The 27,097-nt window shown below is 48.0% G+C and overlaps 2 protein-coding genes across 4 annotated transcripts in view; one reads left to right on the forward strand and one right to left on the reverse strand.

The window, feature by feature from the left end:
* The window catches only part of AJAP1 (adherens junctions associated protein 1), a 189,029-nt gene that overhangs the window by 88,847 nt on the left and 73,085 nt on the right, over positions 1–27,097 (forward strand). The gene's annotated exons all lie outside the window — the stretch shown is intronic.
* Positions 1,302–25,491, reverse strand: LOC132587287 (lipid transferase CIDEC-like). The gene is made up of 2 exons (XM_060259567.1): positions 24,819–25,491; positions 1,302–1,360 (listed from the first exon to the last, which is right to left on the reverse strand). Exons 1-2 carry the CDS (start codon positions 25,468–25,470, stop codon positions 1,302–1,304), a joined length of 711 nt encoding a protein of 236 aa, XP_060115550.1. The 5' UTR covers positions 25,471–25,491.

Below are 27,097 nucleotides of genomic sequence, written 5' to 3' on the forward strand. Positions count from 1 at the left end.
GAAGACCTAGATTCAAATCCAGTGGTACCTTGGCAATCAAGATTATTTTCTGTGTAGAAGCGTCCAAGAGTCAAAGCTCTCGGGCTGCCAGCTCTGGGTTGGGAAATACCTGGAGATTTTGAGGCTGGAGCCTGAGGAGGGCAGGGTTTGAGGAGAGGAGGGGTTTCAGTCAGGTGTAATACCATAGTGTCCACCTTCCAAAGTGGCTATTTTCTCCAGGTGAACTGATCTCTGACACCTGGAGATTAATTGGAGTCACAGGAGATCTCCAGGCACTGCCTAGAGCAGGGGTCCTCAACCTACGGCCCGCGGGCCAGATGCGGCCCGCTGAGGACGTTTATGTGGCCCACCGGGTTATGGCAAAATCAGACCGGAAGTGACGTTCGACCTAAACTTGCGTTAGCAACGCACACTTTCGGCACTGGGCTGAGGCGGCGGAGACAGAGTGTGAGGTGATACCGAGGTGAGGTGAGTTCCCAGGCCGAGGTGTGTGGTGTGGGGAAGGGAGAGAGATGCAGAAGACGGAGAACTGACGGCCCGCGGCCTTGTACAGTAACGGCAGTCCGGCCCTCCAACAGTCTGAGGGACAGTGAACTGGCCCCCTATTTAAAAAGGTTGAGGACCCCTGGCCTAGAGGTTGTCAACCCTACAAAGCTCCCTTCGCCCAGCAACTAACGGCTTGATTCCTGAAAGCTTACAAAGTGAAAACCTTGTTGCTCTCTAGGGTGCTCCTGGATTCAAATCTGGCTTGGTTAAAAGACTGTGAGGGCCAGCGTTCTCTTGAAGCTGAGTTAGCGTGAGCTAGCTCAAAGATTTTTAGCCTCCCGCTCACACATTTTTGCCTTAGCTCAGGAAGGATGACCCCGGAGCACAGTAATTTATGCAGGAGCCTCGCAACTTTAATGCCAGTTGCTCACAAAGAAGAATTTTTGCTCACAAAGTTCTGCAGCTTAAAGGGAACATTGGGGAGGACTATCTCCAGTCCTGTCTGTGGCACTTGATCTGGTTCGGCCCAAGGTCAACCAGTTAGCATCCTGGCCCAGTCTGCAACATTTGGCTCCCTACACCAGTTCTAAACACATTGCATCTGTACACTGCATAAAAACGAAGAGTGTTCTAAGAAAAGATTATAGCCTTTGATCTCCGTAGCTATTCATAGGTTGCTCTCTAGCTGAGATCAATCAAAGCCTAAGGATGGAGCTATTCTTTAAAAAAAGTGTTGTTGTTTTGCATATGTGCTTCCAAGGACATGTTTCCGTGTCTCCTTTGTCCTTGTCAATACAGAACCTTTTTGGTTTCCTTCAATTGCTGACATTCACACAATTCCACCGAGAAACATTTTGATGACGCTTGTGCCATCCTGGGGAAGAGGGGAGGGGGGCATCTAATTAAAATCAAAGTCAAGGAAAACCTGGTACAAGTGGAAATATTGGATAACAGGAGAGGACAAAGGGGGCATGTTCCTTTTATATTCATTATTTTGAAACGTCCTTTTCCCTACAAAATGCATGCAGAGTTTTATAGCACAAATCTTAACAGAATATATATATATATATATATATATATATATATATATATATATATATATATATATATATATATATATATATATATATATATATAAACCTTTTGTGTCGTCTCTGTCTATACAAGCCTGTCCCCCAGTTGAACCACGAAACAGAGCCTGAGATGGCCGACTGCAGAGAAAAGGGCAGAGTTATGCAAAGCAGATTTGGTTCTCAGTGTTTTGCCATCACCCAAGGCAGGATTGTCTCTAACCCAACTTCTTCCAGTAATTGTCATCTTCTGTCCTGAAGATAAAAATAAAGCACATTGCTCAGTAGCAGCACTTTGATTTGGACCCTTTTCACTTCTGAAGGCGGGTAACCTGGCCCATGTGGACAAACAAGCAGGGGTGGAATTTTAGCATATTAGGCCACATACCCCTGATGTAGCCAGTCCTCCAAGAGCTTACAGGGATCTTTTTTGTAAGCTCTTAGAGGATTGGCTACATCTGGGGGTGTGGTCTACTATGCAAATGAATTCCTGCTAGAATTCCACTCCTGCAAACAAGTACTGCAAGCCAGAGGGAGGATGTCCAAGACTAGGGTTGCCAAATTGGGAAATAGATGGAGATTTGAGGGATGAAGAAGGGCAAGGTTTGGGGAGGGACTTCAAGGGGCTGTAACGCCATCCACTCTGCTTTCCAAACTGGCCGTTTTCTGATGAGCCGATCTCTGTCACCTTGAGATTAGTTGTTATCCCAGGAGATCTCCAGCCTCACCTTGAAGATGGCAACCCTATCAAGAACCCCACTGTGGTCCCTGGGGGGGGGGGGGACTGGCATCCTATGACATGGCAGCATCACTTTTGGGGTGAACCTGAAAGTGACATGATCACACTTTGGTGGAATCCTAGGGCGTTTCTTCTCGGTTCATGCCAGAAGTGATGTTGCAGTGTTAGAGCAATGTCCATTTACATGTACTCCCAGCAAAATCTCCCATTGATTAGGCTGGCAACCCTAAATCCCTGAAATATATAATAGACCAGGGCTTTCTTGGAGCAGGAATGCACAGGAACGCAATTCTGGCTGACTTGGTGACAGGGGTGCGGCCTAATATGCAAATCAGTTCTTGCTGGGCTTTTGTGTAGAAAAACCATGGTGACATCAGAGGCATGGCCTAATATACAAATGAGTTCCTGCTGAGCTTTTCTTTTCTTTTTTAAAAAAAGAGCCCTGCACAAAACAATTGTGATGTCAGGGGGTGTGACCTAATATGCAAGTGAGTTTTGCTAGGCTTTTTCTACACAAAAAAAGCCCTGTAATAAACCAAGAGTAGGCAACTGTCTTAGCCCAAGTGCAGGGGGCGGGGGGAATGCAACCTCAGCCTGGGAAGCTGCTGTATCAGAAGACCAAAACAGTGGTAGGAGGGTTGTAGATGGCCAGACATGCTTGGATTGAAAAGGCCAAATAAACTGCTCCACCTGGCCCCTTCTTCTTATATTGTCTCCTCCCTACCAATGAAGAGTTGTTTTCTTCCAGACATGCTTGGAGCTAGCGGAGTCCCAGTGACACTGTTGAGATCTCGAGGACTCGCCTTGGACTTTGCTGCTAGCAGAGCAGGTCTGGAAGGCGACGACGGGCATCAGCCATGCCTGTTGCCTTCTCCCACCTTGTTCCCTCCTGACATGGACCTGGAAGATAAATCGGACCAGCAGCTGTTTTTATTTTATTTTAATAAAACAGCTCATCTCCCTTTGGCTGCTCTTGGCACTTTTCGTTATTCTGAAAATGCATTCATGAGGCTAAAGCTGATGGGTTGCACTTTCTGACACCACACCCATTCCAGCAGTCTTGTCAGTGCCTTGTCGGCTTGAGCAGAGACCGGGCCCCAGATGCAAAGCAAAATGCTGTGGTGTGCCACTATCAGTGTGCTTGCCGGGTTTGATTCCCCACTCCTCCACTTGCACCTGCTAGCATGGCCTTGGGTCAGCCGTAGCTCTGGCAGAGGTTGTCCTTGAAAGGGCAGCTGCTGTGAGAGCCCTCTCCAGCACCACCCACCTCACAGGGTGTCTGTTGTGGGGGAGGAAGGTAAAGGAGATTGTGAGTCGCTCTGAGACTCTTCGGAGTGGAGGGCAGGATATAAATACAATATCATCATCTTCTTCTTCTCTTGGAGGATTGGCTACACCAGGGATGTGTGGCCTAATATGCAAAGGGGTTCCTGTTACACAAAAAGCTCTATATTGGCCCTTCTTTCTCCACACATGAACACTTACATACACCAACCTCATTACAATTATGGAGATTTGACTAGTTAGACATTGATAGAGATGTGTCCAGCAATGATATTAAACTAAAATTATATTAAACTAAAATTATATCCTCTAATTTCGTACTCCAGCACCTTTCTTGCTTCCTTTGCTAGTACGCACCCTGATCTGGTTGGCCTCGGCTAGTCTGATCTCGTCAGATCTAAGAAATAGAGTTGTCAAGTCTAATTCAGGGAATATCTGGGGACTTTGGGGTGGAGCCAGGAGACTTTGGGGGTGGGGCCAGGAGCAAGGTTGTGACAAGCATAATTGAACTCCAAAGGGAATTTTGGCTGTCACATTTAAAGGGACCACGCACCTTTTAAATGCCTTCCCTCCATTGGAAATAATGAAGGATAGGTGCAATTTTGTGTTGCTCAAAAGAAGGAGGCAGGGTGGGGTTTTGTTTGACACTGCAGGAAATGACCCCGTGCAGTCGTTTTGGATCAGCCCTAAGCAGCGACCTCTGATAAAGGATGGTGAGAGCAGAACCCCCCCCCCCCGCATTTAGCTACAGTCCAACTTTAGGGCCCTCTTTCCATTTGGCAGGCAGTTTGAAACGGCTAGCCAAATCTTTTACTTCTGTTCTGATCTCTGGGTTCTAATAACAGCGTGGCAGGCTGCGCATATCCCATAAAATGCCATTCTCGGATGCACAAGGCTTTGCGTTCCACTCAGAGATGCCATATGCTTAGAAACGAAGATGAGGCGATGCATCAGCCCCTCTTTAATCCGGTTGATTGAGTGTTACAATTCACTGTATTCATCTTGTTAAATTTAGTGTAACAATAACCAAAGAGAAATATGCAGATCAGGCTGGGCAGCTATTTTTAAAGCTTGCATCGTCTTTTTTTAATTTTTTTTTTTGTAATGTACCCAAAGATAAAATCAAAAGCTCCCCCCCCCCCCAAAAAAATCCCAAAGATAAAATGGAATGTTTGTGATACCAGAAGGCTAAGATGTCCTTGGAAGGTTATTTGGATGGATTTTGCATCATCCTCTTTGGGGCAGGGTGGTCTTTCAAAAGCCCAGCCAGTCTCGAAGCTTTGATACAGTCGAATATTTTAGAACAGAAAGACAGATGTCAAACGCCTTCTTTGGGGCTGCATTAAATCCCTCCTATCTAGGGTTGCCAGCCTCCAGGTGGGGCCTGGAGATCTCCCGCTTTTACAATTGGTCTCCAGCAGGAATACACGTACAGGAGAGAATAAGAAGAGGGAAACATGGCTGGAGTGGGTAGACGATGCCTCAGGCGTAGGTGGATACAAAGGCTTAAATCCACGAATGCGTGTGCAGAAATGAAAACGTGCGTAGCGCAGTTCCACAAACAACCGTGTAAGGGAGGCAACAAATCGTGGTACTACAGCATAACGTTAATGATGTTGGGATGTGTATATGGAGCAGTGGAATATACAACTACTTTTGTGTGTGCGTGTTAAGTGCCGTCATATCGCTTCTGACTTATGACAATGCTATGAATTAAGGGCCTCCAAAACATCTTGTAGTTGACGGCCTTGCAAACGGGTCTCGCAAACAGAAGCTCATGGCTTCCTTGGCTGAGTCAACCCATCTCGTGTTGGGTCTTCCTCTTTTCCTGCTGCCTTCAACTTTCCCTAGCCTTGTTGTCCTTTCCAGGGACCAAAGGCTTGATTTGGCCAAGAATCCACATATTTGCCCTTATGGTATCCATAAAGCTCTCCTCCAACAGCACATTTCGACTGAATGAACCTCCTGCCGGCTTTCTTCATTGCCCAACGTTCACACTCATGCATAGTAATGGGGAATAGCCAGGGCTTTTTTTGAGCAGGAACGCAGTTCTGGCTGGCTTGGTGTCAGGGGATGTGCCCTAATATGCAAAAAAGTTCCTTTTTCTTTCAAAAAAAGCCCTGGGTTTCAGGGCGGGCTTGCCCACTAGGCAAACTAGGTGGTTGCCTAGGGTGCTGGCAGGGTGGGTGAACCAAATTTGCCCTTCCCCCCTAGGCAAATGGCTAGTTTGCCTGCTCCCCAGCCTCCCTCCCCCAACAAGTCTATTTCAACCCCCCCAGAACTGGCAGTGAAATGCCTCACTTCGGATTATCTAAAGCCCCCCCCCCCCTCGGCGATCAGTTGATTGGCAGGTCAAACAGTGTGCCACGCTATCAATGCCTAGGCAGGCCAGCAGCAGCAGACCACGAAGCCTGAAAGGGCGGTCACGGCACTGCCTCCTCCCCACTTCCTTCTCATTCAGGAAATGGGCAGTGAGGGACGGTGGCTCAGTGGTAGCGCATCTGCTTGGGAAGCAGAAGGTCCCAGGTTCAATCCCCGGCATCTCCAACTAAAAAGGGTCCAGGCAAATAGGTGTGAAAAACCTCAGCTTGAGACCCTGGAGAGCCACTGCCAGTCTGAGTAGACAATACTGACGTTGATGGACCGGGGGTCTGATTCAGTAGAAGGCAGCTTCATATGTTCATATGTCATGGCCGCCCTTTCAGGCTTCGTGGTCTGCTGCTGCTGGCCTGCCCAGGCATTGACAGCATGCCGCATGGTTTTACCTGCCAATCAGCTGATCGGTGTGTGGGGGGGTGCGCCTTTAGATAGCCTGGAGCATGCTGGTTCCGGGCATTGCGATTGACCTGGTGGGGGGAGGAGGCAGCACGAGGGGGGGTGTGCAGCAGGCCTGAGTCTGCCTAGGGCACTATGTGCCCAAGGGCCGGTCCTGCTGGGGATACTATAGCATGAATTATCTTGATCCTGGTTGCCAGCAGGCCTCAGATTCAGTGGGAGCTCACAGGAGCACAGCTCCTGAACTTTTCTGAGAGTTCCACCTCCTCCTTCTGAGAGTTCCACCTCCTTGTCCATTGAATAGTATTACAACCGCATAACAATCCCTGGAGGAGCGCCGCCACCTATTTTTCTACAAAACGACCCCTGGTTGCCAGCATCACATCCTTACACTGAATAACCTTCTCTAGCTCCTTCATGGCTGCCAGTCTCAGTCTACTGCTTTGCATGATTTTAATTACTTTGGTTGTGCTGTTGTATCTGGGGAAGTGCCTTGCGCTGTCTTCTGCATATGGAAAAGACAGCGGGTTGGATCCAGACTACATTGGTCGTTTCCACTGGTTCCTCTCTTCACTCTGCAGTCGCCGTTGATGGCATTCCACAGGGTCCCCTGTCCCCCAGGAGCAGCTTGTTATGGAGATCAGTGTGTTGCAGGGGGAAAGGACAGGCAGGAAAGTTTTGACCCAGAGAGAACTCCAGTTTTCTGGGTTACACCTCTGAGGATGCCAGTCACTGTTGCTGGGGAAATGTCAGGTCTCACAATGCCAAGACCATGGCCATACAGCCCAGAAAATCTACAACAATCAATGGACATTGGCCGTGAAAGCCTTCCACGACATATTTTGCACCACGGATGGAAAGTTTAGTCTGCATTCAACCCCATGGATCCAACCCCATGGGGGATGCAATCCTTTTTGCCCAGCAGACAGATAGTTCAGCACTTGTACTTGGTGCATGGATTGTTGTGCATGTGGAAATCTTCCTCGGGATCCAATCCATGCGGGTGGGAGAGAATTTGGGGTTTTAATAAAACTGTTTTATTGTTGCTTGAAGTTTCAATTACATACTGTAAGCTGCCTTGAGCCGATGGGAAAGGGAGGCTAGAAATGTTTTAATTAAAAAGCAACAGCCAGGGAAACACAGGAATGAGGGTGAACAGTCAAGGAAGTAGACTTTGCCACCTTTCTTCACCTGACCAGTCTTGCTGCTGAACCACATTTTAGAATAAATAATCAGGTGGGGGGGTGGGGGCGTCAGGAGTCTTTAAGGATTCTTTCATTTGTGTAGCTTCCTTCCTCTGTGACTTCCTGATGCACTGATATTTGCTCCATGATACTCCTGGCATATATTTGGCTTTCTGAAGAACCATTTGCAGAGGTCGTTTTGTAGGAAAGTAGGTGGTTGAGCTCATTAGCATAACTCATTAGCATATGCCACTGCCCCTCCACCCTCAGCCAGAAGCAACCTGTTGCAAGAAAGGAGAACCACGGACGAGCAAGGCCTTCTTGGGCTGACTAAAGATTCAGCCAGTCCAAGCAGGCCTTGTTCACCTCGGGCTCTCCGGGCCGCCCACCCCAGTCAAAAGGCCAGCAAGCCACCTGCCACCCAAAATCACATCAGAAGTGGAGAAGTGGCCTATACACACACACACACACCACACTGTGGCTAATAGCCACTGATGGACCTCTGCTCCATATTTTTATCCAGCTTCAAGAGGAGACTGGATAAAAATATGGAGCAAAGGTCCATCAGTGGCTGTTAGCCACAGTGTGTGTGTGTGAATAGGCCACTGTGTGATACAGTGTTGGACTGGATGGGCCATTGGCCTGATCCAACATGGCTTCTCTTATGTTCTTAAAGGGTGGCGCGGGCTTTTCCAGAGGGCTGTTGGGGGGTGGCAAAGCCCCTGGTGGCTGACTGGCTGCCCGCTTTCCTAATCCAGGGATTGCTATACAGTTGTACCTCCTATTCAATGGACAAGGTAGGTGAGGAGGAAGGAGGGGAACCCTCAGAAAGGTTCAGGAGCTGCACTCCTGTGAGCTCCTGCTGAATCTGAGGCCTGACGGTTTGAAACCACCATCAAGTGGAAATTGCAGTGCGGCAATCATTCACATTTTCTTAGCCACGAGAACAGATGGATGTGCTGGTCATGTTATATATTCTAGTTGCAGGAAGCACAAGTGTATTCCTTCCCTCCTTCCCCCCTCCCTTTTTTTTTTTTTTTGCAAAGCCCAGGTAGTTTGATGCAAAAAAAGAAAAAAAAACACCGCTTATATTCTGAGAAAAAAAAAATCATGTAGGGGGAAAAGAATGCATTGCTGTCCTGGTATGATTATTGTTATTAATAAGAGCAACGGGGTGCCAACTCTCCCCCCCCCCCTCCCCATTGGGCGATGGGGAAAGTAATGGCCGCAACCGAAAAGGCCGTCTGGCTGGGCTGATTAGTGTTGGCGGAAGCCAGCACAGGTGTTCCTGCCTAATTGACATAATCAGTCCTGGAATGTGCTGAAATGAGCTGCTGGAAGAAGGTGCTCGAAAGGAAAGGGGGAGGCAGAATCTCCAGAAGGAAGGAAGGAAGGAAATCTTGCCTAGGATTGGGGTGGAAATTCAGCTGTGAGAATCTCATTTTAGAGTGATGCTTCGTGGAGGGGGAGGGAGGGCGTGGTTCGGAGGCAGAGCATCTCCTTCACCTGCAGAAGGTCCCAGGTTCAATCCCTGCCCTCTCCAGTTAAAAGGATCAGGTAGTCCAGCACTAGCCTTGACTTGTTTAGCCTATGCTAGTCCAATTGGGCCAGATCTTGGAAGCTAAGCAGGATTGGCCCTGGTTAACGTTTGGATGAGAGACCGCCAAGGTAGACGAGGGTCGCTACGCAAAGGCGGGCAATGGAAAACCATGTCTGCATGCTTCTTGCCTTGGAAAGTCCAACATGAACCACTGCACCACGCTGCAACAGACTCGCTTATTCCACTGGAATGATGTAGGTGCAGAGGAAGACTGTTTGCTCATATGTGGAAGATCAGATGCGAAAGACTCTTAACTGAAACCCTGGAGAGCTCCTGGTCAGTAGGTAATGCCCACGGTCTGATTCAGGATGAGGTAGCCTCACGGGTACGTGCGGGTGAATCATCTTGCTTGTGTTTGCTGCACAATGGTCTGACTCGATAGAAGACATGTTCAGGTGGCTCCCTGGTAGAGCAGGGGAAGGGTCAACGGCTCAGTGGCTGAGAAGAAGAGGAGGAGGAGGAGATTGAATTTATACTCCGCCCTTGACTTGGAGTCTCAGAGCGGCTTACAATCTCCTTTCCCTTCCTCTTCCCACAACAGACACCCTGTTGCGGTCGGTGGGGCCGAGGGAGCTCTTTCAAGGATTGCTCTTTTGAGAGCAGCTCTGAGAGAACTGCAGCTGACCCAAGGTCACCCAGCTGGCTGCCTGGTTCGCCCAGATTAGAGTCCACACTTTTAACCAAATCAGCTCTTAAATCTTTCGCCCTTTTAACCAAATCAGCTCTTGAGCATCTGCTTTGTGGGCCAAAGGTACCCGATTCAGTCCCTGATGTTCGTGTCTTGCAGCTCTCAAACCTCTGACATTTATTCTCTGGGGCTCTTACTTTAAGCAAGTTTGGCCACCCCTGCTGTAGAGGAACTGCTCTTTGTAGATTGAAGATCAGTTGTAATAGCAGGAGATCTCCAAGTCCTAAAGGTGCCTCCTGTTTGTTTTTATTTATTTATCTAGATATTAATACCCTTCTTTGCTCCTAAGCAAGAGCCCCATGGCGCAGAGTGTTAAAACTGCAGTACTGCAGTCCTAAGCTCTGCTCACAACCTGAGTTCGATCCCCGTGGAAGCTGGGTTTTCAGGTAGCCGGCTCGAGGTTGACTCAGCCTTCCATCCTTCCAAGGTCGGTAAAATGAGTCCCCAGCCTGCTGGGGGGAAAGTGTAGATGACTGGGGAAGGCAACGGCAAACCACCCCGTAAAAAGTCTGCCGTGAAAACGTTGTGAAAGCAACGTTACCCCAGAGTTGGAAACGACTGGTGCTCACACAGGGGACCTTTCCTTTTCCTTGCTCCCAAGCCACAGTTTGGCCACCCCTGCCCGAGAGAAAATGGCTGCTTTGGAGGGTGGACTGTATGGCATTTTCCCTTGCCGAGGTCCCTCCCCTTCCCAACCCCCGCCCTCCCCAGGCTCCATTCCCAAAATCTTCAGGTATTTCACAACCCAGACCTGGCCAGCCTTTCCTTAACGACTGAAAGCTTAAAGGAACATTTAAAAAGTGATAGCTTTTACCACCATGATTCCTTTTTGCTACATGCATTTAGGAGATAGGGAGCCTCGCCAGGCAATAGGGTTTAAGAACATACGGCAGTGCCTTCGACTGGAGCAGACCATCGGTCCGTGATCCAGCCCCAGGCTGCGTGCATAAGTCAGCCCCTTGGTCCATTGAACTCAGCCCTTCTTTCTCCAACAAGCGTCAGAATGCCACCATTACTGCCAGATTAACTTAAGTTAACTTAAACAATGAATTCTTAAATATTAACTGGTTTTTATAATGTTTAAATGTTTTTATTGTTAAACTTAAAGTTTTTATTTACTATTGTACATGTATAAAAGGTAGTTAGCCGCCCTGAGCCGCCTGGGTGGGGAGGGCGGGATACAAATAAAATTTATTATTATTATTATTATTATTATTATTATTATTATTATTATTATTATTATTATTATTATTATTATTATTATTATTATTATTATTATTATTATTATAACAAGGCAGTGGCTTTCCAGCCAGCTGACCTGAGATCTATCGAACAGCGGATCAACCTGACAGATTCTGCTTGTGCTTTTACAACTGAGCTGCAGCCTTTCACTGATGCAGCTGTTTAAGTTGAAGCCTCGCTTGGGGCTTGTTCTTCCTGCATTTGCCCTGGAGCAAGATGCCTCTCCTGCACTGATTGCACACGACACTCTTCTGTCTCCTTGCCCTTTCCTCTGTCAGGTAAGAGGAACTGACAGTTAAATGGGGTGACCCGGAAAGCAATGTGTTGCAGGTGCTACCAGGGCTTTTTCTTTGTAGCAGGGAACTCCCTTGCATATTAGGCCACCTTGATGTAGCCAATCATCCACGAGCTTACAGGGCTCTTAACAAGGCCTACTTTAAGCTCTTGGAGGATTGGCTACATCAGCGGGGTGTGGTCTAATATGCAAAGGAGTTCCTTCTACAAAAAAAAAAGCCCTGGGTGAATTCAAGTTCTCTCTGTGGAGTTAGATCTGTGACAGCGCATTCACACATGTAAGGTCACATTTGACCCTCAAGTGGTCAATATGAGTGTGTGAAGCAGGAGACAAAGTTACAAACTCTGTGTGGGGGGGGGGGGCTCTATGTATCTCCTTGCCCCCAAATCTTTCCATACTAAAGAGTCCTAAGAGAGTAGCTTAAGAACATAAGAGAAGCCATGTTGGATCAGGCCAATGTCCCATCCAGTCCAGCACTCTGTGTCACACAGTGGCCAAACCCCCCCCCCCCCAACCCCAGACACCATCAGGAGGTCCATCAGTGGGCCAGAACACTAGAAGCCCTCCCACTGTTGCCTCCCCCACCAAGCACCAAGAATACAGAGCATCACTTGCCCCAGACAGAGGGTTCCATCTGTACCTTGTGGCTTGTTCTGGATGCTTGCAGATTCTGGGTATTTTTAGAGTTGCCAGTAAATACCTGAAGATTTTGGGTGTGGATTCTGAGGGTGGGGTTTGGGGAAGAGAGGCATTGATGGGGTGCAATGCCATACAGACTGCCTTCCAAAGCAGGCATTTTCTCCAGGTGAACCAGTCTCTGTTGCCTGGATGTCAGTTATGAGATCTCCAGCCACCACCTGGAGGTTGTAGCAACCAAGACTGGTTGAGAATGGGAGGCAGCATTTGGTGAAAGTGGAAAAGAAATTAAATTGAAAATTGAGAAGACTGGAAAAAGCTATTGAGTGAAACAGGACATTAAACTGGTTTTGCCTGTTCCTGCTGTACGGGTTGAATGGACGGAAGAATTTAGGCTTTGGATATTTGATTGTATTTGCCTTGTGGTGGAAGAGAATGGAGTCCAGGGGTGGAATTCTAGCAGGAGCTCCTTTGTATATTAGACCACACACCCCTGATGTAGCCAATCCTCCAAGAGCTTACAAGGCTCTTTTTTGTAAGCTCTTGGAGGATTGGCTACTTCAGGGGTGTGTGGCCTAATATGCAAAGGAGCTCCTGCTAGAATTCCACCCCTGATGGAGTCTAAGGGAAAAGGAGTGAAATTGGGACTTTGGTTTCTCTACCTGTGTATAATCGTTTGCCTAAAAGAAAAACAAAAGCATTACAATTGTGATTGAAGATTCTCTGATTTGTTTTTAAAAGAAATTGACATAATCCATCTTTAAGAGGTTTCTGGAACACAGAGCCTTTGGGTTTCTCTCCAGTATCACCTGGAGGTTGGCAACTCTATTTAATGTACCCCCCCCCCCCCCAGGGATGAGAACCAGGTTCTAGAGATAAATCCCTCCCCTGGTGGTACCCTCACGATCAGTTTTTAATGTAAGCGACATGTTAAAAGCTTGTTCTCTTTGCTCTCACCCATCGATACTAGAGCAGCCAACTCGACAGAAAAGAGGGAAAAGGGGGAAAGGAAGACAAACTTCTTTCAGTGCGGCTTAGAAAGCCTATTGATTCTGCTGCTTTTAAAAGGCTGTATTCTCCACTGATTGAAACCTCCATTGGAGGCTTAAGATAGCTCTTTTCATGCTTGAGTTAACTGTAAAAGAGCGGGCCATTTATTGACTGGTCAACTGACTCATTTTCCCCTTGATTTACCTCCAGGTAGGGATGCATTTATAAGGCTCTTTCCATTATTATTTTTTTTGGGGGGTAGGTGTTTGCTGTATGGCAGGGCGTGTAGCAGGCCTTGACTTTGTGGACTTAGAGAAAGCAGCACGGGATTGCTTTGGAACTGGCCCCCCCTTCTCTGAGCGGTGGGGACATGGGCAGAGAGGGTTGTCAGCTTCGTAAGGAAACCGTCTGTCTCATTACCTGCTTGCTTACAAATGAGTAAACTGGTTTGTGTTCTGCAAGCTTAGATCGAAGCTTTGTACCCATTTTGCTCGAGGCAGTTTTAACTTCCCTGTCTGCTGTCTCCAATCTCCAAACGCCTACCTAATTTTTTTTTCAAATGTCACTTTTTAAATCTACCCTTCATCTAATGGGCTCAGCAGTAGGGTTGCCATCCTCCCCAGGGTAGGCCCTGCTAGGCTTATTTGCTCAGTTGCCATCCTCCAGGGGGTGGCTGGAGATCTCCCGCTATTTCAACTGAGCTCCAGGCAGCAGAAATCAGCTCCCCTGGAGAAAATGGCCACCTTTGTGAAGGACTTAATGCACTGTACCCCAGTGAAGTCCTTCGCTTCCCCAAGCCCTGCCCTCCTCAGGCTCCACCCTCAAAATCTCCAGGTATTTCCCAATCTGGAGCTGGCAACCCTAGCAGTGACATTGTGCAATGATGCCTGCTATTGTGCTGTCACTTCCAATTTGCATTGAGAAACAATGTCAGAATGCTCTCGGAATTTGCCTGCATCTATGCGCCATTACTCCTTGCTCTCCAAAGGCTCCCGGAGGTTGCCAGCATTCAGCATTCCACTGGCAACACTACTCAGCAAGGTGGCATTTTTTGGGGGGTAGGAAAAGCCCAGCAGGAACTCATTTGCATGTTAGGCCACACCCCCCGATGCCAAGCCAGCCAGAACTGCATTCCTGGGCGTTCCTGCTCAAGAAAAAGCCCTGGTAGCCCTTCCTTTTATCTTCATAGCCACATTGTGAGAGAAGTCAGGCGGAGTGAAAGTAACATCGAGGTGGGACCCCTTGGAATTACAACTGATCTCCAGATTACAGAGATCAGTTCCCTGGAAGAAATGGCGGCTTTGGTGGGTAGGCTTTGGGGCTTTACATCAGTGCTGAGAGCTAGTGCTGTGTAGTGGTTAAGGGCAGCAGATTCTAATCTGGAGAATTCCCCACTCCTCCACATGCAGCTAGCTGGGTGACCTTGGGTCAGACATGGCTCTCTCAGAGCTCTCTCAGCCCCACCTAACCTCACAGGGTGTCTGTTCTGGGGAGAGGAAGGGAAGGAGATTGTAAGCCACTTTGGGACTCTGAGTGAAGGGCAGGGTTTAACCTCAACTCCTCTTCCTCCTCCTCTTCTTCTTCTTCTCCTCCTCCCCCCAGACTTGGTAACCTCAGTAAATGTCCTCCCATGAGATTAGGACAGCCAACCCCAGCTGGTACCCCAAGTGGGATAACTCAGGGGGTGGGAATGAGTGATTTGCAGTGATGCCATCATGTTGGGGCAATGCTGTAGGATTTCTCTGAAATTCTATAGTTCAACCATCAAGTTTTGGGTGAATTTTAGAGCAGCACCATTACTTGATTACATCACTTCCAGTTTTATTCTGGAAGTGACATCACATGTCAGTATGGCACTGAATTCCCTCTGACTGCCACCCTGTCAAGTAGCAACGGGGACACGGTGTGTGTGAGGGAGACAGAGAATAGGAAGTCTCTCTCCAACTCCCACTATAATGGAGCTCCATGTGAAACGTGGTAAAAGGGACTGAATGGCCAATGGAATACTTTCAAAAATCACCAGCTATATCATGAAAACCGCAGAAGGGGCAAGGAAGAGGTCAAAGTTTGCCGGGTCCGTGTTTGGAAATCCCTGGAAAGGGTGGGGTTTAGGGAGGGGCCTCAGCAGGGTAGAATGTCATAGAATCCACTCTTGGAAGCAACCCTCCCCCCCCCCGGGGGGGAACTGATCTCTGCAGTCTGGAGATCAGGTGTAATACTACCTTGAGAACTCCAGGGTTGTATCTCTTCCACCTGGAGGTTGGCAACCCTAGCTGCAGTCTGGGGGAAGACATGAGAGGAGGAGATCCCTGTCTAACAGCAAATGAATTTGTTCAAACTCGGCGAAGCTCAGGGGGCTCCTGAAGCCCCTGCTCTTTGAATTGCAACCTTTCTGATTTCTTTTGACATTTTCTGTTAGAGTCAATTGCATTCTTCTTGTGGCTGCCGGAATCCCGGACTCTGCTCTGACAGAGATGAACTTTTACTCCCTGCTTCCAAGCTTGGCTAATACGCTTTGGGCATTCCGGAAAGGGAGGAGCAGGCCAAGGGAATGCAAGGGAGCTCTTTTGGTAATGATGTATCATTCATCCTCCCAGAATACAAGTCACAAACACCAGCTACCGCTGGAACCTCTGTTGTGTTGCAGTCAGCCTGGCAGAAAATAGTGGGATTTTTGCTCAGTGTCTTCAAGCTAGAGTTACGGGACTCCTCCTGGCAACCAGAGGGGGATGGAGGGGGCTTTCCAGGAAAAACGACCTAGGCCACATTGCTGCCATCACACAGGAAGTGATGTCATCACACCAGCAGCTTCTGGGTGATGCGCTGGTATTTGGTCAAAAACTTGAGGCACAAACTGACGTCTACCATAGAGCTTTTGCTCAAACAACAAACACAGCATCTCCCAGAAGTTGCTGGTGTAATGACATCACTTCCTGTGTAATGCTGGCAACATGGATAAAAACATGGATTGATGGAGGTAGCATTGAGCGGCAATACAGGGATGATGATAATCCTAAATGGTGTACCTTTGCTCTGACCTGGATAGCCCAGGCAAGCCCGATCTTGTCAGATCGCAGAAGCTAAGCAGGGCAGACCCTGGCAAATACTTGGATGGGAGACCTCCAGTGAATACCAGCAGTCGGGAGGCAGGAGCAGGCTTTCTTCATCCTCCTCCCTGAATATTCTCCATGCCCCTAGTAGGGGTCAATCACCAAAGGTCGCCATGACTTCCAGGTGCAAGCACATACACACACACACTCATGCAGACATGCATATACATAAAAATGCAAAAATACCATGAATGAATTCATGATCTACTTTTCTCCAGCCACTACTAGGAGCAGCCTTGGCTGCCCTATTTGGATGCCCCCCCCCCCCCCCAAAAAAAAGAGATAGCCTTACAGTCTGTTGGTTGAGCAAAACCAAAATCCAGAATTGCAAATTCTTTAAAAATCCCCCTGCCCCAGTGTTTTTGATCCCAGCTTGACCCAAGGAAACCCAGCTTCTAAAACCTCCTGCTACGGCATGAAGAAAGTCATTGCACATCAGAGTTGGCTTTTAATTTTTTTTTTTTTTAAATTCTCAGGTAAAAGCACCAAGTATGGTTTTCCTAGCCGGACACTTTTGAAAAAGAGGCCTAGGGGGAACTGAGGTTTTCTTTGTTTTTAATTAGGAGCTTCTGTTTCCCCACATCCTGCTATCGCAACACTAGCTTTTATGGCCACGGCTCAGCGAAACCTGTGTCCCAAATCAATTTTCCATCCGCAATGAATTACACCGGTGGCGAGGGTAGCCCCCAGAACGTTCGTGAAGCTGCTGAGTGCACAGAGCAGAGGTACCCTGTGGTGTGGTAATTAAAGCGGCTGACTGCTTGCGTTTTTAATTTTCAGGTAGAAATTAGCTGCCTCCCCCCTGCAGCTACTACCTGAGAAGATGCTGGCATGTTGGCAGACAAAAAAAAGCACAGGGGGGGAGGAGGAAGTGGAGATTGTATTTGGCCAGAGATATGGGGACCTAGCTGACCCTCCAAAGAGCTGCCAGCTCCTTGGTAAGGTTTGCCAACCACCAAGTAGTACCTGAAGACCTCCTGCTATTACAGTTGATTTCCAGACTTCTCCTGGAGAAAATGGCTGCTTTGGAGGGCAGGCTTTATGGCACTCACTGCAGAACTATTTTTTGTAGCAGGAACTTTAGGCCACACCCCCTGATGTAGCCAATCCTCCAAGAGCTTACAGTAGGGTTGCCAAGTCCTCTTCGTCTCAGAGCAAGGGACTTTCGCATGCAAGACTTGTGCACATGTGATGTAACAACATCACCAGGAAGTGACATCATTGTGCTGGCAATGTGTGGCCGCTCTAGGCATTTCCAGGAAAACTCTATGGTTTTCCTGGATGTTCAAGCCATTTGGGAGGGGGAAACTCTATTGTACCTATTGTACCACACACACACACACACTCATGCACATATGCCCAAAAGGCTAGAGTGTCTGGGAAAACCATAGAGCCCTGATTACTCGCCATGACTCTGATCAGCAATGGCAGAAAATCAAAGAGAATAGAAACAAACAAACAAAAATCCCAGCATCCTCAGCTGCATTGAGACATCACTTCTGGGGATTCACAGTGGTGATCAGTGGTGATTCTCAGAGGTACCCTGTATCACTTTCGTTTCCCCCTGGAAGCAATCTAGTGATGCAGATGATGTTCCCCCAGAAAGCTTCATGTTAGAATAGGGCTTCAAAGCTGGGTCTTTCAGGTCTGACACTTTAATCTCTCCACCAAGCTGTATGTCTGGGTTACTTACCTCTGATCTAGCATTTCCCCCCTGTGGCAGGGCATGAGCTTTTGTGAGTCGCTGCTCACTTCTTTCGATACAGCTGGAATGAGAGTCCATCTGTCCATCTGATTGGAGAGTAGAGTGATTTCAGATGCTGAGTGATAATAGCAGGTATAATTGGAATAGCTGTCATATGCAGAGGGGTAGTAGGTGTGGAGAAATTGGCATTGATGATGAGACAGGAAACCTAGGTCTCGATTCAGTCCAGGAGGGTGCATTGTCTTGAGCTTCATTATCAGTTGCAATTCAGCAGTCTCTATTTCTAATCTCCCCTTGAAATTCCTTTGTAAAAGCACTTCTGAAGAAGTGAGCAATGACTCATGAAAGCTCATGCCCTGCCACAAATTTTATTCATTTTAAAGGTGCTACCGGACTCTTGCTTTCTTCTACTGCTACAGACAGACTCACATGACAATCCATCTTGATACATTCCCAGAATAGCATAGTGAATCTCGACCTCTATTTGATCCTGTGTGGTGTCTTTGTTTCCTGGGCTGCTCTTTCTCACTTGGATTAACCTGGGCATGGAGCAGGTGTCACTGGATGTGTGTAGTGGAAGGTATTTGTGAATTTCTTACATTGTGGACGAGATGACCTTGGAGGTCCCTTCCAGCTCTATGATTCTAATCACATGGGTGATGGCCCACCGACCAGTCTGGCTTGATAAAGTGAATTCGAGATACAGTAAGTGTCATGCCTGTTGCAATTAAATTTGGCTGGGTGATGACATCACAGAGGTTGAGGGTGATTGACAGTGAGGGCAATAAAAATGAAACAACAAACATTCTTAAAAAAAAAACCCTGAGTATCACTGAAAGGAAGAATACTTTTTGGTGCATATATGCACATTTCTGCAGACTCTATTAATCTTTCCATGGCCTGTTTTGAAGCCTAACTGTTCATTGCTGAGTGGGAAGTCATGAACTGTTCAAATATTACATCTTTTAGCCCTCACTTCCTGTACCCCACTGAGAATAGCATGTTCTGTCCATCAAGTTTGACAGGTAAATAGAGAAGGCTTCCGTTCAGCCTTCCCTCTGTGATTATCAAGCACCTGGCATTTGGAGAGTTGACGGCACTTCTGACTCTGGGCTTGAAAAGTGACATCCTCAAGGAGTTCCAATGATATGGTTGGTGTATAATTTCTAGAGGCAATCTCTTGCCCAGTAATCAAGATGTAATGAAGTAATTTTACCAATCAGTGCACCCTTCAGAGTTATTTACCCGATTCTCTGTCTTTTCCTCCAGTTTGCATTCAAGTTAACTGTTGACTCATGCGGCCCAGTCCAGGAATTCTAAGTCCTTGGATGGCCCAGGCTAGCATGATCTCATCAGATCTCAGAAGCTAAGTAGGGTCAGCCCTGTTTAGTTCTTGGATGGGAGACCACCAAGAAAGTCCAGGGTTGGGACACAGTGACAGGTGATGGCAAACCACCTCTGAATGTCTCTTGGTTTGCCCTGGTTAATACTTAAGAGACCACCAAGGAAGTCTAGGGTTGCTATGCAGAGGCAGGCAATGGTGAACCACCTCTACTTGTTTCTTGCCTTGAAAACCTTATGAGGTCACCATAAGACATCTGGGACTTGATGGCATTTTCCACCACCAAATCATTGGGGGCTGCCTTAATTTGCAGACCATCATCCAAGAAGTCTGTTCTTGGGGGGGGTTGCCTTGCAATTGAACACAAATCAGATGATTTGTCTATCAATGTCAGGATTTGTCTGCTCTGACCAGCAATGGTTTTTCAGAGATTCAGGTAGAGAGGTCTTCCATATCACCTACTTCTCGATTCTTTTTAACTAGAGATGCTGGGGACTGAAGCTGGAATCTTCTGCATGAAAAACACATGTCCTACCACTAAGCCATAGCTGCTCCCTGTAGTTGTCCCAGACATTCGGTCTTACCCCTGTCACAAGCAGGGGACCAGTGAGGGGCCTTCTACTGGCTACCATCACTCTGGTAAGGGTCTGTCTTGGAGGGCACAGAGCACTCACCTGACCCCTGTTTTCCTTTTCAGCAAGCACCTTTTATCTGTGACCAAAGAGGCATGCAGACCCAGGCAGTATAACAATGTTTGTTGTAAATGCTCAAGAACAAACAAGTGGGTTGTAACTTTTAGTGCAATGGTGAACATGGAAAAGAGTAAAGGTGATATAAAGAAACATAAAAAGCGCTGGCTCGACTATAAATTCCCTTCCTCTAATTCCAACTGACTCACCGCTCTTTGGATAAGGGAACTCTCCTAGCTGCAGCCTCTCTCCAGTTCAGCCTTTTTCGAGAGAAAGCTCCTGACTGCAGCCTCCTCAGAGAGAACAAGCCTCCCTCTCTAGCTGGGCCTTTCCTTCCTTCCTTCCTTGTCCCACCCCTCTGGTCTCCACTAGGCAAGTTCTTCCTCCAAAACTGCTGCCCACTCAATCAGAGGGACAGAAGGGATCCTGGGAAATGTAGGCCTGGTTGCTACTCTAACATAGGCTTCCATGGAGCCTTTAGGCCTCACTACACCCCCCCCCATTCACTTATATCTGAATGCTTCAAGGATTTCCCTGAAGAATAATCCTTAATTTTTTTGGCTTCAAATTTTGTATTAACCAGACCTTTGGTAGCAAATCTAAAAACAACACACATCTTGTGCCACAGCAGCTTTGAAACAGTAGCACAAAGTGTTCCTTCAGAACAAGAACATCATCCCAATGTGTTGCGATGAGGAGCATGTGGCTCTTTCTCTGTTGAAGTGTGCCATCTGCGTGCTCCTGTGGAAAAGATGCAGACAAGGTTCCCTTCTGTGTCTATGTGTTACATCCTATTTAACAGAGACCATATTGGGGTCTTCATTATAGAAGCATTCAATCTGTTTCTCCCAAAGCTAGTGGTAAAAAAACTGTGCATGAAATTATCAGGTCAAAATCTTGATATTTGGGAATATGGCTCAGGACAGTTGAAGTTGAGGTTGGGATTGGTACTTGCTGGAGGACTCTGGTTTTGCAAGGAGGGTGAAGGGCTATGTGGTCCATCTAGGGTTGCCAAGTCCAATTCAAGAAATATCTGGGGACTTTGGGGGTGGAGCCAGGAGAGTTTGGGGGTGGAGCCAGAAGACATTGGGGTGGAGCCAGGAGCAAGGTTGTGACAAGCATAATTGAACTCCAAAGGAAGTTCTGTCCATCACATTGAAAAGGACCACACACCTTTTCAATGCCTTCCCTCCTTGGAATTAATAAAAGATAGGGGCACCTTATTTGGGGGCTCATAGCATTGGACTCCGCAGTCAGATCTTTTTGAATCTTGGAGGGTCTTTTGAGGAGAGGCATCGGATGCTATGCTGAAAATCTGGTGCCTCTACCTCAAAAAACAGCTCCCCCCCCCAGAGTACCAGATACCCGCTGATCAATTCTCCATTATTCCCTTTGGGAATCGGTTTCCATAGGGAATAATGAATGCCCAGCAGTCAGTTTCCTCCCCAGTCTGGTAAGTCACATGCTCTCTCTCGCTAGGGAGGCAGTCTTGCCTGGCTGGTTGCGATGCCTTGCTGGCCCTTTTTTCCACCGCATAATGTGCTTTTAAAATTATTTACCCAGACCTTGCGTATTTGAGGTGTGCGTGCCGTGCACACGAAAGCTCATACCTTGAATAGCACTTTGCTGGTCTTAAAGGAGCCGCTGGACTCTCTAACTTTACCCGGACCTTGCAAGCGTTAAGAAAGTGGACGGCTTCCTTCTCACTCAGGAAGAAAGCAAAGAGTGCAGGCAGGCGCGGGCTTCCTCATGCCGGTTTTAGCTTTTCTTCGGGGTCGAGTTGGAAAACGGCCTGTAATTGGCAGCCTCAGACGGGGGGGGGGGGGGGGGGCTTGCATGGGGTTGTTGTTTTTCTGTTTTACCTTTCCTCCCTTTGACTTTCCTGATCGCTCCTTCCCAGCTACAGCCGCTCCTCGGAAGGAAGGGCAATTGGTATTTATTGTAAAAAAAAATCTCGCAAGTCCCTCCCAGAAGGCAGGATCAAAGGGGGGGGGGAGAGGAGACCCACTGCCGCTCTCCTCAGGCACTGGCAGCCTGTAGCTCGGGCCGCAGCCGCGGTGATGGGCCTGGGCCAGCAGCGCTTGTGGTGGCGGCGCTGCGCTGGTGTTGCTGCGGCGGCCCGGCGCTGTGAGGGGGAAGCATCGTCCCCCCTCCCGCTTCCGAATATTTGCAGACCGGGGGAGGAGGCTCAAAATCCAGTGTTCTCCCGCCAGGGCGGGAGATTTGGGACGCCTAGGTCCATCTCCTGTCAAAAAGCAGGATTCCATGTTTCTTCTTAAGGAGCAAGAAGGGAGGGAAGGTGGCATGTATAGAGCTATCTCATCAGAACTTTGGAAGCTAAGGAGGGTTGTTACTTGGATGGGAGACCACTAGAGAAGGCTCTGCAGAGAAAGGCAATGGAAAACCACCTCTGCTACATCCTGCAAAATGTAGGCCTGGTTGCTACTCTAACATAGGCTTCCATGGAGCCTGTAGGCCTCACTACACCTCCCCACAATTGACTTATCTCCGAATGCTTCAAGGATTTCACTGAAGAATAATCCTTACTTTTTTTGGCTTCAAATTTTGCATTAACCAGATCTTAGGTAGCAAATCTAAAAACGACACACATCTCGAGCCACAGCAGCTTGGCAATGGGAAAGGCAATGAAAACCACCTCTGCTTTTGACTTGCCTTCAAAACCGCTTGCTGGGGAAGTCATAAATTAGGTGCATCTTGATGGAACATGTAAGGAAGCCGTGGATTCTGTGTGCATTCCTGCACTGTATACAAAAGAAGTTAGGTTTTATATCCTGCTTTTGTCTACCCTATAGGAGACTTGAAGTGGCTTATAATCACCTTTTGGAATGGGCACGAATTGGCTCGCAAACCAAATTGTGTGATTAATTTTGGCCGGTTTGTGGTTTGCAAAGCAATTTCCTCTTCCTGCAACAGGCACCTTGTGAGTCAGGTGGGGCTGAGAGAGAGTTCTGAGGGAACTGTGACTGGCCCAGGGTCACCCAGCAGGCCTCATGAGGAGGAATAGGGAACCAAACCCAGTTCTCTGGATTACAGTTTGCTGTTCTTAACTACTGCACCATGCTGGCTGCTAGAAAAGCTTACCTGTTTTTCCATGAGTGCTGAAAAACTTTTTGAGTGTGATTCTTGACACTTACTGAGAACATATTTTCATTGTTTCTATACCATCTGACACCTTTTTTTTTTTCACCTGGATTTTGCTTCTCCTCAGTGCTGTTTTTCTTCTTCACTCTCACTGTTCTCTCAGCTCCATTTGTCCTCACTGGCCATTTAATATGATCAGCTCAGGGCATCCAGTAAGATTTATATATGATGTCATCATGCAGCGCTGGTGATGATGACCTCACACAGGTCCATAAACAAAATCGCGGAGAGTGACTCAAACAAAATCACATGGCCAGTCTTATTAAATGGCACCAGAAGCCTGTAGAGTCTTTCTTTCTGAAGCTCAACTTCCTTTGTTAACTGGCCTTCCTCTCTTAAATGTATAAGAAGCTGCAAAGATACCAGACTACTGTTCAAATTCTGGTTGGTCAAATTCAAGTTTGACTGGCTTGTGAGCTTGTAGAAGTATCTGGTTTCCAGTGTGGTTTTAGTCGTAAGAGCAGGAATCCACAACCTTTTTTGAGCATGTGAGTGCCTTTGGATGTCTGACACAGATTGGTGGGTGCAACTACAAAATGTCTGCTGCAGGACATTTTTTTTTTTTTTGGTTTTAAGAAATAATCTTTAATATTACATATTCACAATACAATAGGGTTGCCAAGTCCAATTCGAGAAATATCTGGGGACTTTGGGGGTGGAGCCAGGAGACTTTGGGGGCGGAGCCGAGAGCAAGGGTGTGACAAGCATAATTGAACTTCAAGAGAGTTGCGGCCATCACATTTAAAGGGACTGCACATCTTTTTAAATGCCTTCCTTCCATAGGAAATAATGAAGGATAGGGGCACCTTCTTTTGGGGCTAATAGAATTGGACCCCCTGATCCAATCTTTTTGAAACTTGGGGGGTATTTTGGGGAAAGGCACTAGATGCTATACTGAAAATTTGGTGCCTCTATCTCAAAAAACAGCCCCCCCAGAGCCCCCGATACCCGTGGATCAATTCCCAATCATTCCCTATGGGAATCATTCATGGAGGTGCATGATGGCTCTGGGGGCGGGGCTTCCCCCGCTGGCCAGCTGGCTGGGGGAGGGGGGAAGCCTGTAAAACCGGGGGATCCCCCTCTGGGACCTGGGGATTGGGAAGCCTACAATACAATATTCATTAAGACAGGTGAAGATGCATCCAGAACCGACAACCTCTTCTAAGAAAAAAAAAGTCTAGGCAGATCTCAGAGGCCCTTCTTCACTGCTTTCACCAAGTACAGTAAGCAGTGCTTCTTAACTCAGTGAAATAGCACATTTACACAGCACAGGACATCTGAGCAACCAGATGCAGACGGTAGAAGTTTGACACCCTGTCTTGTGCTCCCAACCACTTTTCTACCAGCTATGTTTATGGCCAGGTGGTGCATGAAAGTGCCAAAGCCTCTTTTCCACCTTACTCCATAGCAGGTGCTAGAGTTATCAGCTTCCAGATGCTGACAGCTGTCAATACAAAGTCTAAATGACAGAACCTCCATCACTGCAGCATCTTTCTGGTGGGAGGAGACAGGAGGCCGAACAGAGCTGATGAGACTTCGGGCGTTTTCGCACAGGGCTTACCCCGGAGCGACGTCCCTCTTCACCGCGCAGCGTCTGCGCGGATTTCGCACCAACTGCTCCGCAGAACCCGGAAGAGCCGCGTAGTGCCGTGGCTTTTGCGTTGCAAATGTAAACTGCCCCAAACCAACTTTACATTTGCGACGCAAAAGCCGCGGCTCTTCGCGGCTCTTCCGGGTTCTGCGGAGCAGTTGGTGCGAAATCCGCGCAGACGCTGCGCGGTGAAGAGGGACGTCGCTCCGGGGTAAGCCCTGTGCGAAAACGCCCTTCCTCTTTCTGCTGCTCTTCACTAGCATCCAACAACTGCTGCACGTAACAGGAAGTGCCAAGCAACACATGGCCTGTAGCTTGCATGGTGAAGAGTGTCCAACGTAGAGCTGCCTTCATTATCCTTTTGGCCCCATAGCACTGCATATCGTAGGACATACTGTATGTGCCATAGAGGTTGGCTTTGGCATTCAAGCAGCCAACGAAGTCTTGAGGATTGGTCTTGTAGAGGTCGAAGGTTACACATGCCACATCAATCCTGTGCCGGGGCTTGTGGGATAGCGACAGCTGGTAGCCTGCAGTCTTGGCTGGGCGCCAGATCTGACCCTTGGTTAACACTAGCAACACGCTGCCTTCTTCTAGTGTCTGGAAGAACTCTTCTGTCTCCACGCTGGTGCCATCCTCATCTATGACAACCGATATGGGTCCCACCAAGAGCAGAGCACTGCGCACTTTCTCAAGCAAGTCCTCCAGGCTGTCAGCCATGATGCCTTTGCGCATGGTGCGATCCCAGTTAGTCACTCGGTAAGGCCGGGCATGGGGAGCAGGCGTGGCTAGCAGTTGCTGCGTCATGGAGGCACTGGCAGAGACACACTTAGAAAGAGACCTTGGGGAGAGCAGGCCCAGAGACTTCTTGGCATAATCCATCTTTACCAGTGTAGCTTTGAGCTCCTATCTTCAAGCACTTCCAAGACAGGAAGACGATTAAGTTGCTGTCATCCCTGGGGGCAACTGCCAGGTGCCATCCCACCAATCTCCAAGAAGATGAAGATGAAGATAGAAGATGATATTGGATTTAAATCCCGCCCTCCACTCCGAAGAGCCTCAGAGCGGCTCACAATCTCCTTTACCTTCCTCCCCCACAACAGTCACCCTGTGAGGTGGGTGGGGCTGGAGAGGGCTCTCACAGCAGCTGCCCTTTCAAGGACAACCTCTGCCAGAGCTATGGCTGACCCAAGGCCACTCCAGCAGGTGCAAGTGGAGGAGTGGGGAATCAAACCCGGTTCTCCCAGATAAGAGACCGCACACTTAACCACTACACCAAACTGGCTCTCCAACAAGTTGCCGCATGCAGGCTTCTCTTTCAACTGGACCCCCTTCTTCCCAAACTGATACTCCTGATCGTAAATACCAGTGTTTTTTATGCCAATAAAGGTATGACATTGAAACTGATAGAACCCAAGCTGGTGGCATCTGCTTCCTCTGAAACTGCCAATCAGATCTCAAGGGGCCAATCAGAAGACCCATTTGGTAAGAGCCCAAAGTGGGCCCACCAACTTCTAAAAACTCTTGGTGGGAACCAGGGAAGATGTTGGTGGGCACCATCGTTGGGGCCTCTAGGTTAGAGCATCTGACAAGGACCTTAGATACGCAGGCTTGAATCTCCACTCTGCCATGGGTGACCTGGGGCTATTCACTCCGATTCTGACTTTCTTCACTTTACAGGGTCGCTGTTGTGAAGATAAAATGAAGGGAAGAAAAAGGCTGTATGCCACTTTGGGTTCCCACTTAAGGATGTCAGCCTCCAGGTTGGACCTGGGGATCCCCTGGAATTACAGCTCGTCACCAGACTATAGAGATCAGTTCTCCTGGAGAAAATGTATGTTCTGGAGGGTGGGCTCTATGGCCTTATACCCCACTGAGGTTTCTGTCCTCCCCAGGCTCCACCCCCAAAGCCCCAGGAATTCCCAACTTAAAGCTGTCAACTCCTCACCCCCATCCCCTGCTGGTGGCCAGGGGAGACCTGGCAATCCTAATCCCCATCGAGGAGTAAAATGGGGCACAAATATCTAAAATAAACAAATGCTATCAACAAATATGCACACTTCCTGTTCCATTTTTACGACGCCAAGATAAGTCATTTCTGCTATGAACTTAGAGTGAAATGGGAATCCTTTTCCCTGAGTAAAGATGGCTTAATCCAGTCTGAAGGCCATTCTGGTAAATATCTGATTGCTTATGCAATGATGCTTGCTGATTTTGCCTGCAGATGTCTCAGGGCAAAATGGCGGCATACGGAGGGCTACCCTGCCATTTCCAACTCAGTGGTCAGGGCTTTGCTCACAGAGAGTCAAACTGACAGGTTTTGAGTCTGTAAAAAAGAACGCTGTTTAAAGAAGCAGAACAGAGCTTTCCTGACAAGGAAGTCCCCTCCTGGCTCATGGCTAGCCAAGACATGCTGAATTAATACTCTGGAATCAGATGGAAGTCAGATATGTCAACCTTTCAGAGCTGAAGTTTCCTGTGGAGGACCTAGGTCTGAATTGAACATTCG

Source organism: Heteronotia binoei, chromosome 18 (genome assembly GCF_032191835.1).
Source record: "Heteronotia binoei isolate CCM8104 ecotype False Entrance Well chromosome 18, APGP_CSIRO_Hbin_v1, whole genome shotgun sequence".
Lineage (NCBI taxonomy): Eukaryota > Metazoa > Chordata > Lepidosauria > Squamata > Gekkonidae > Heteronotia > Heteronotia binoei.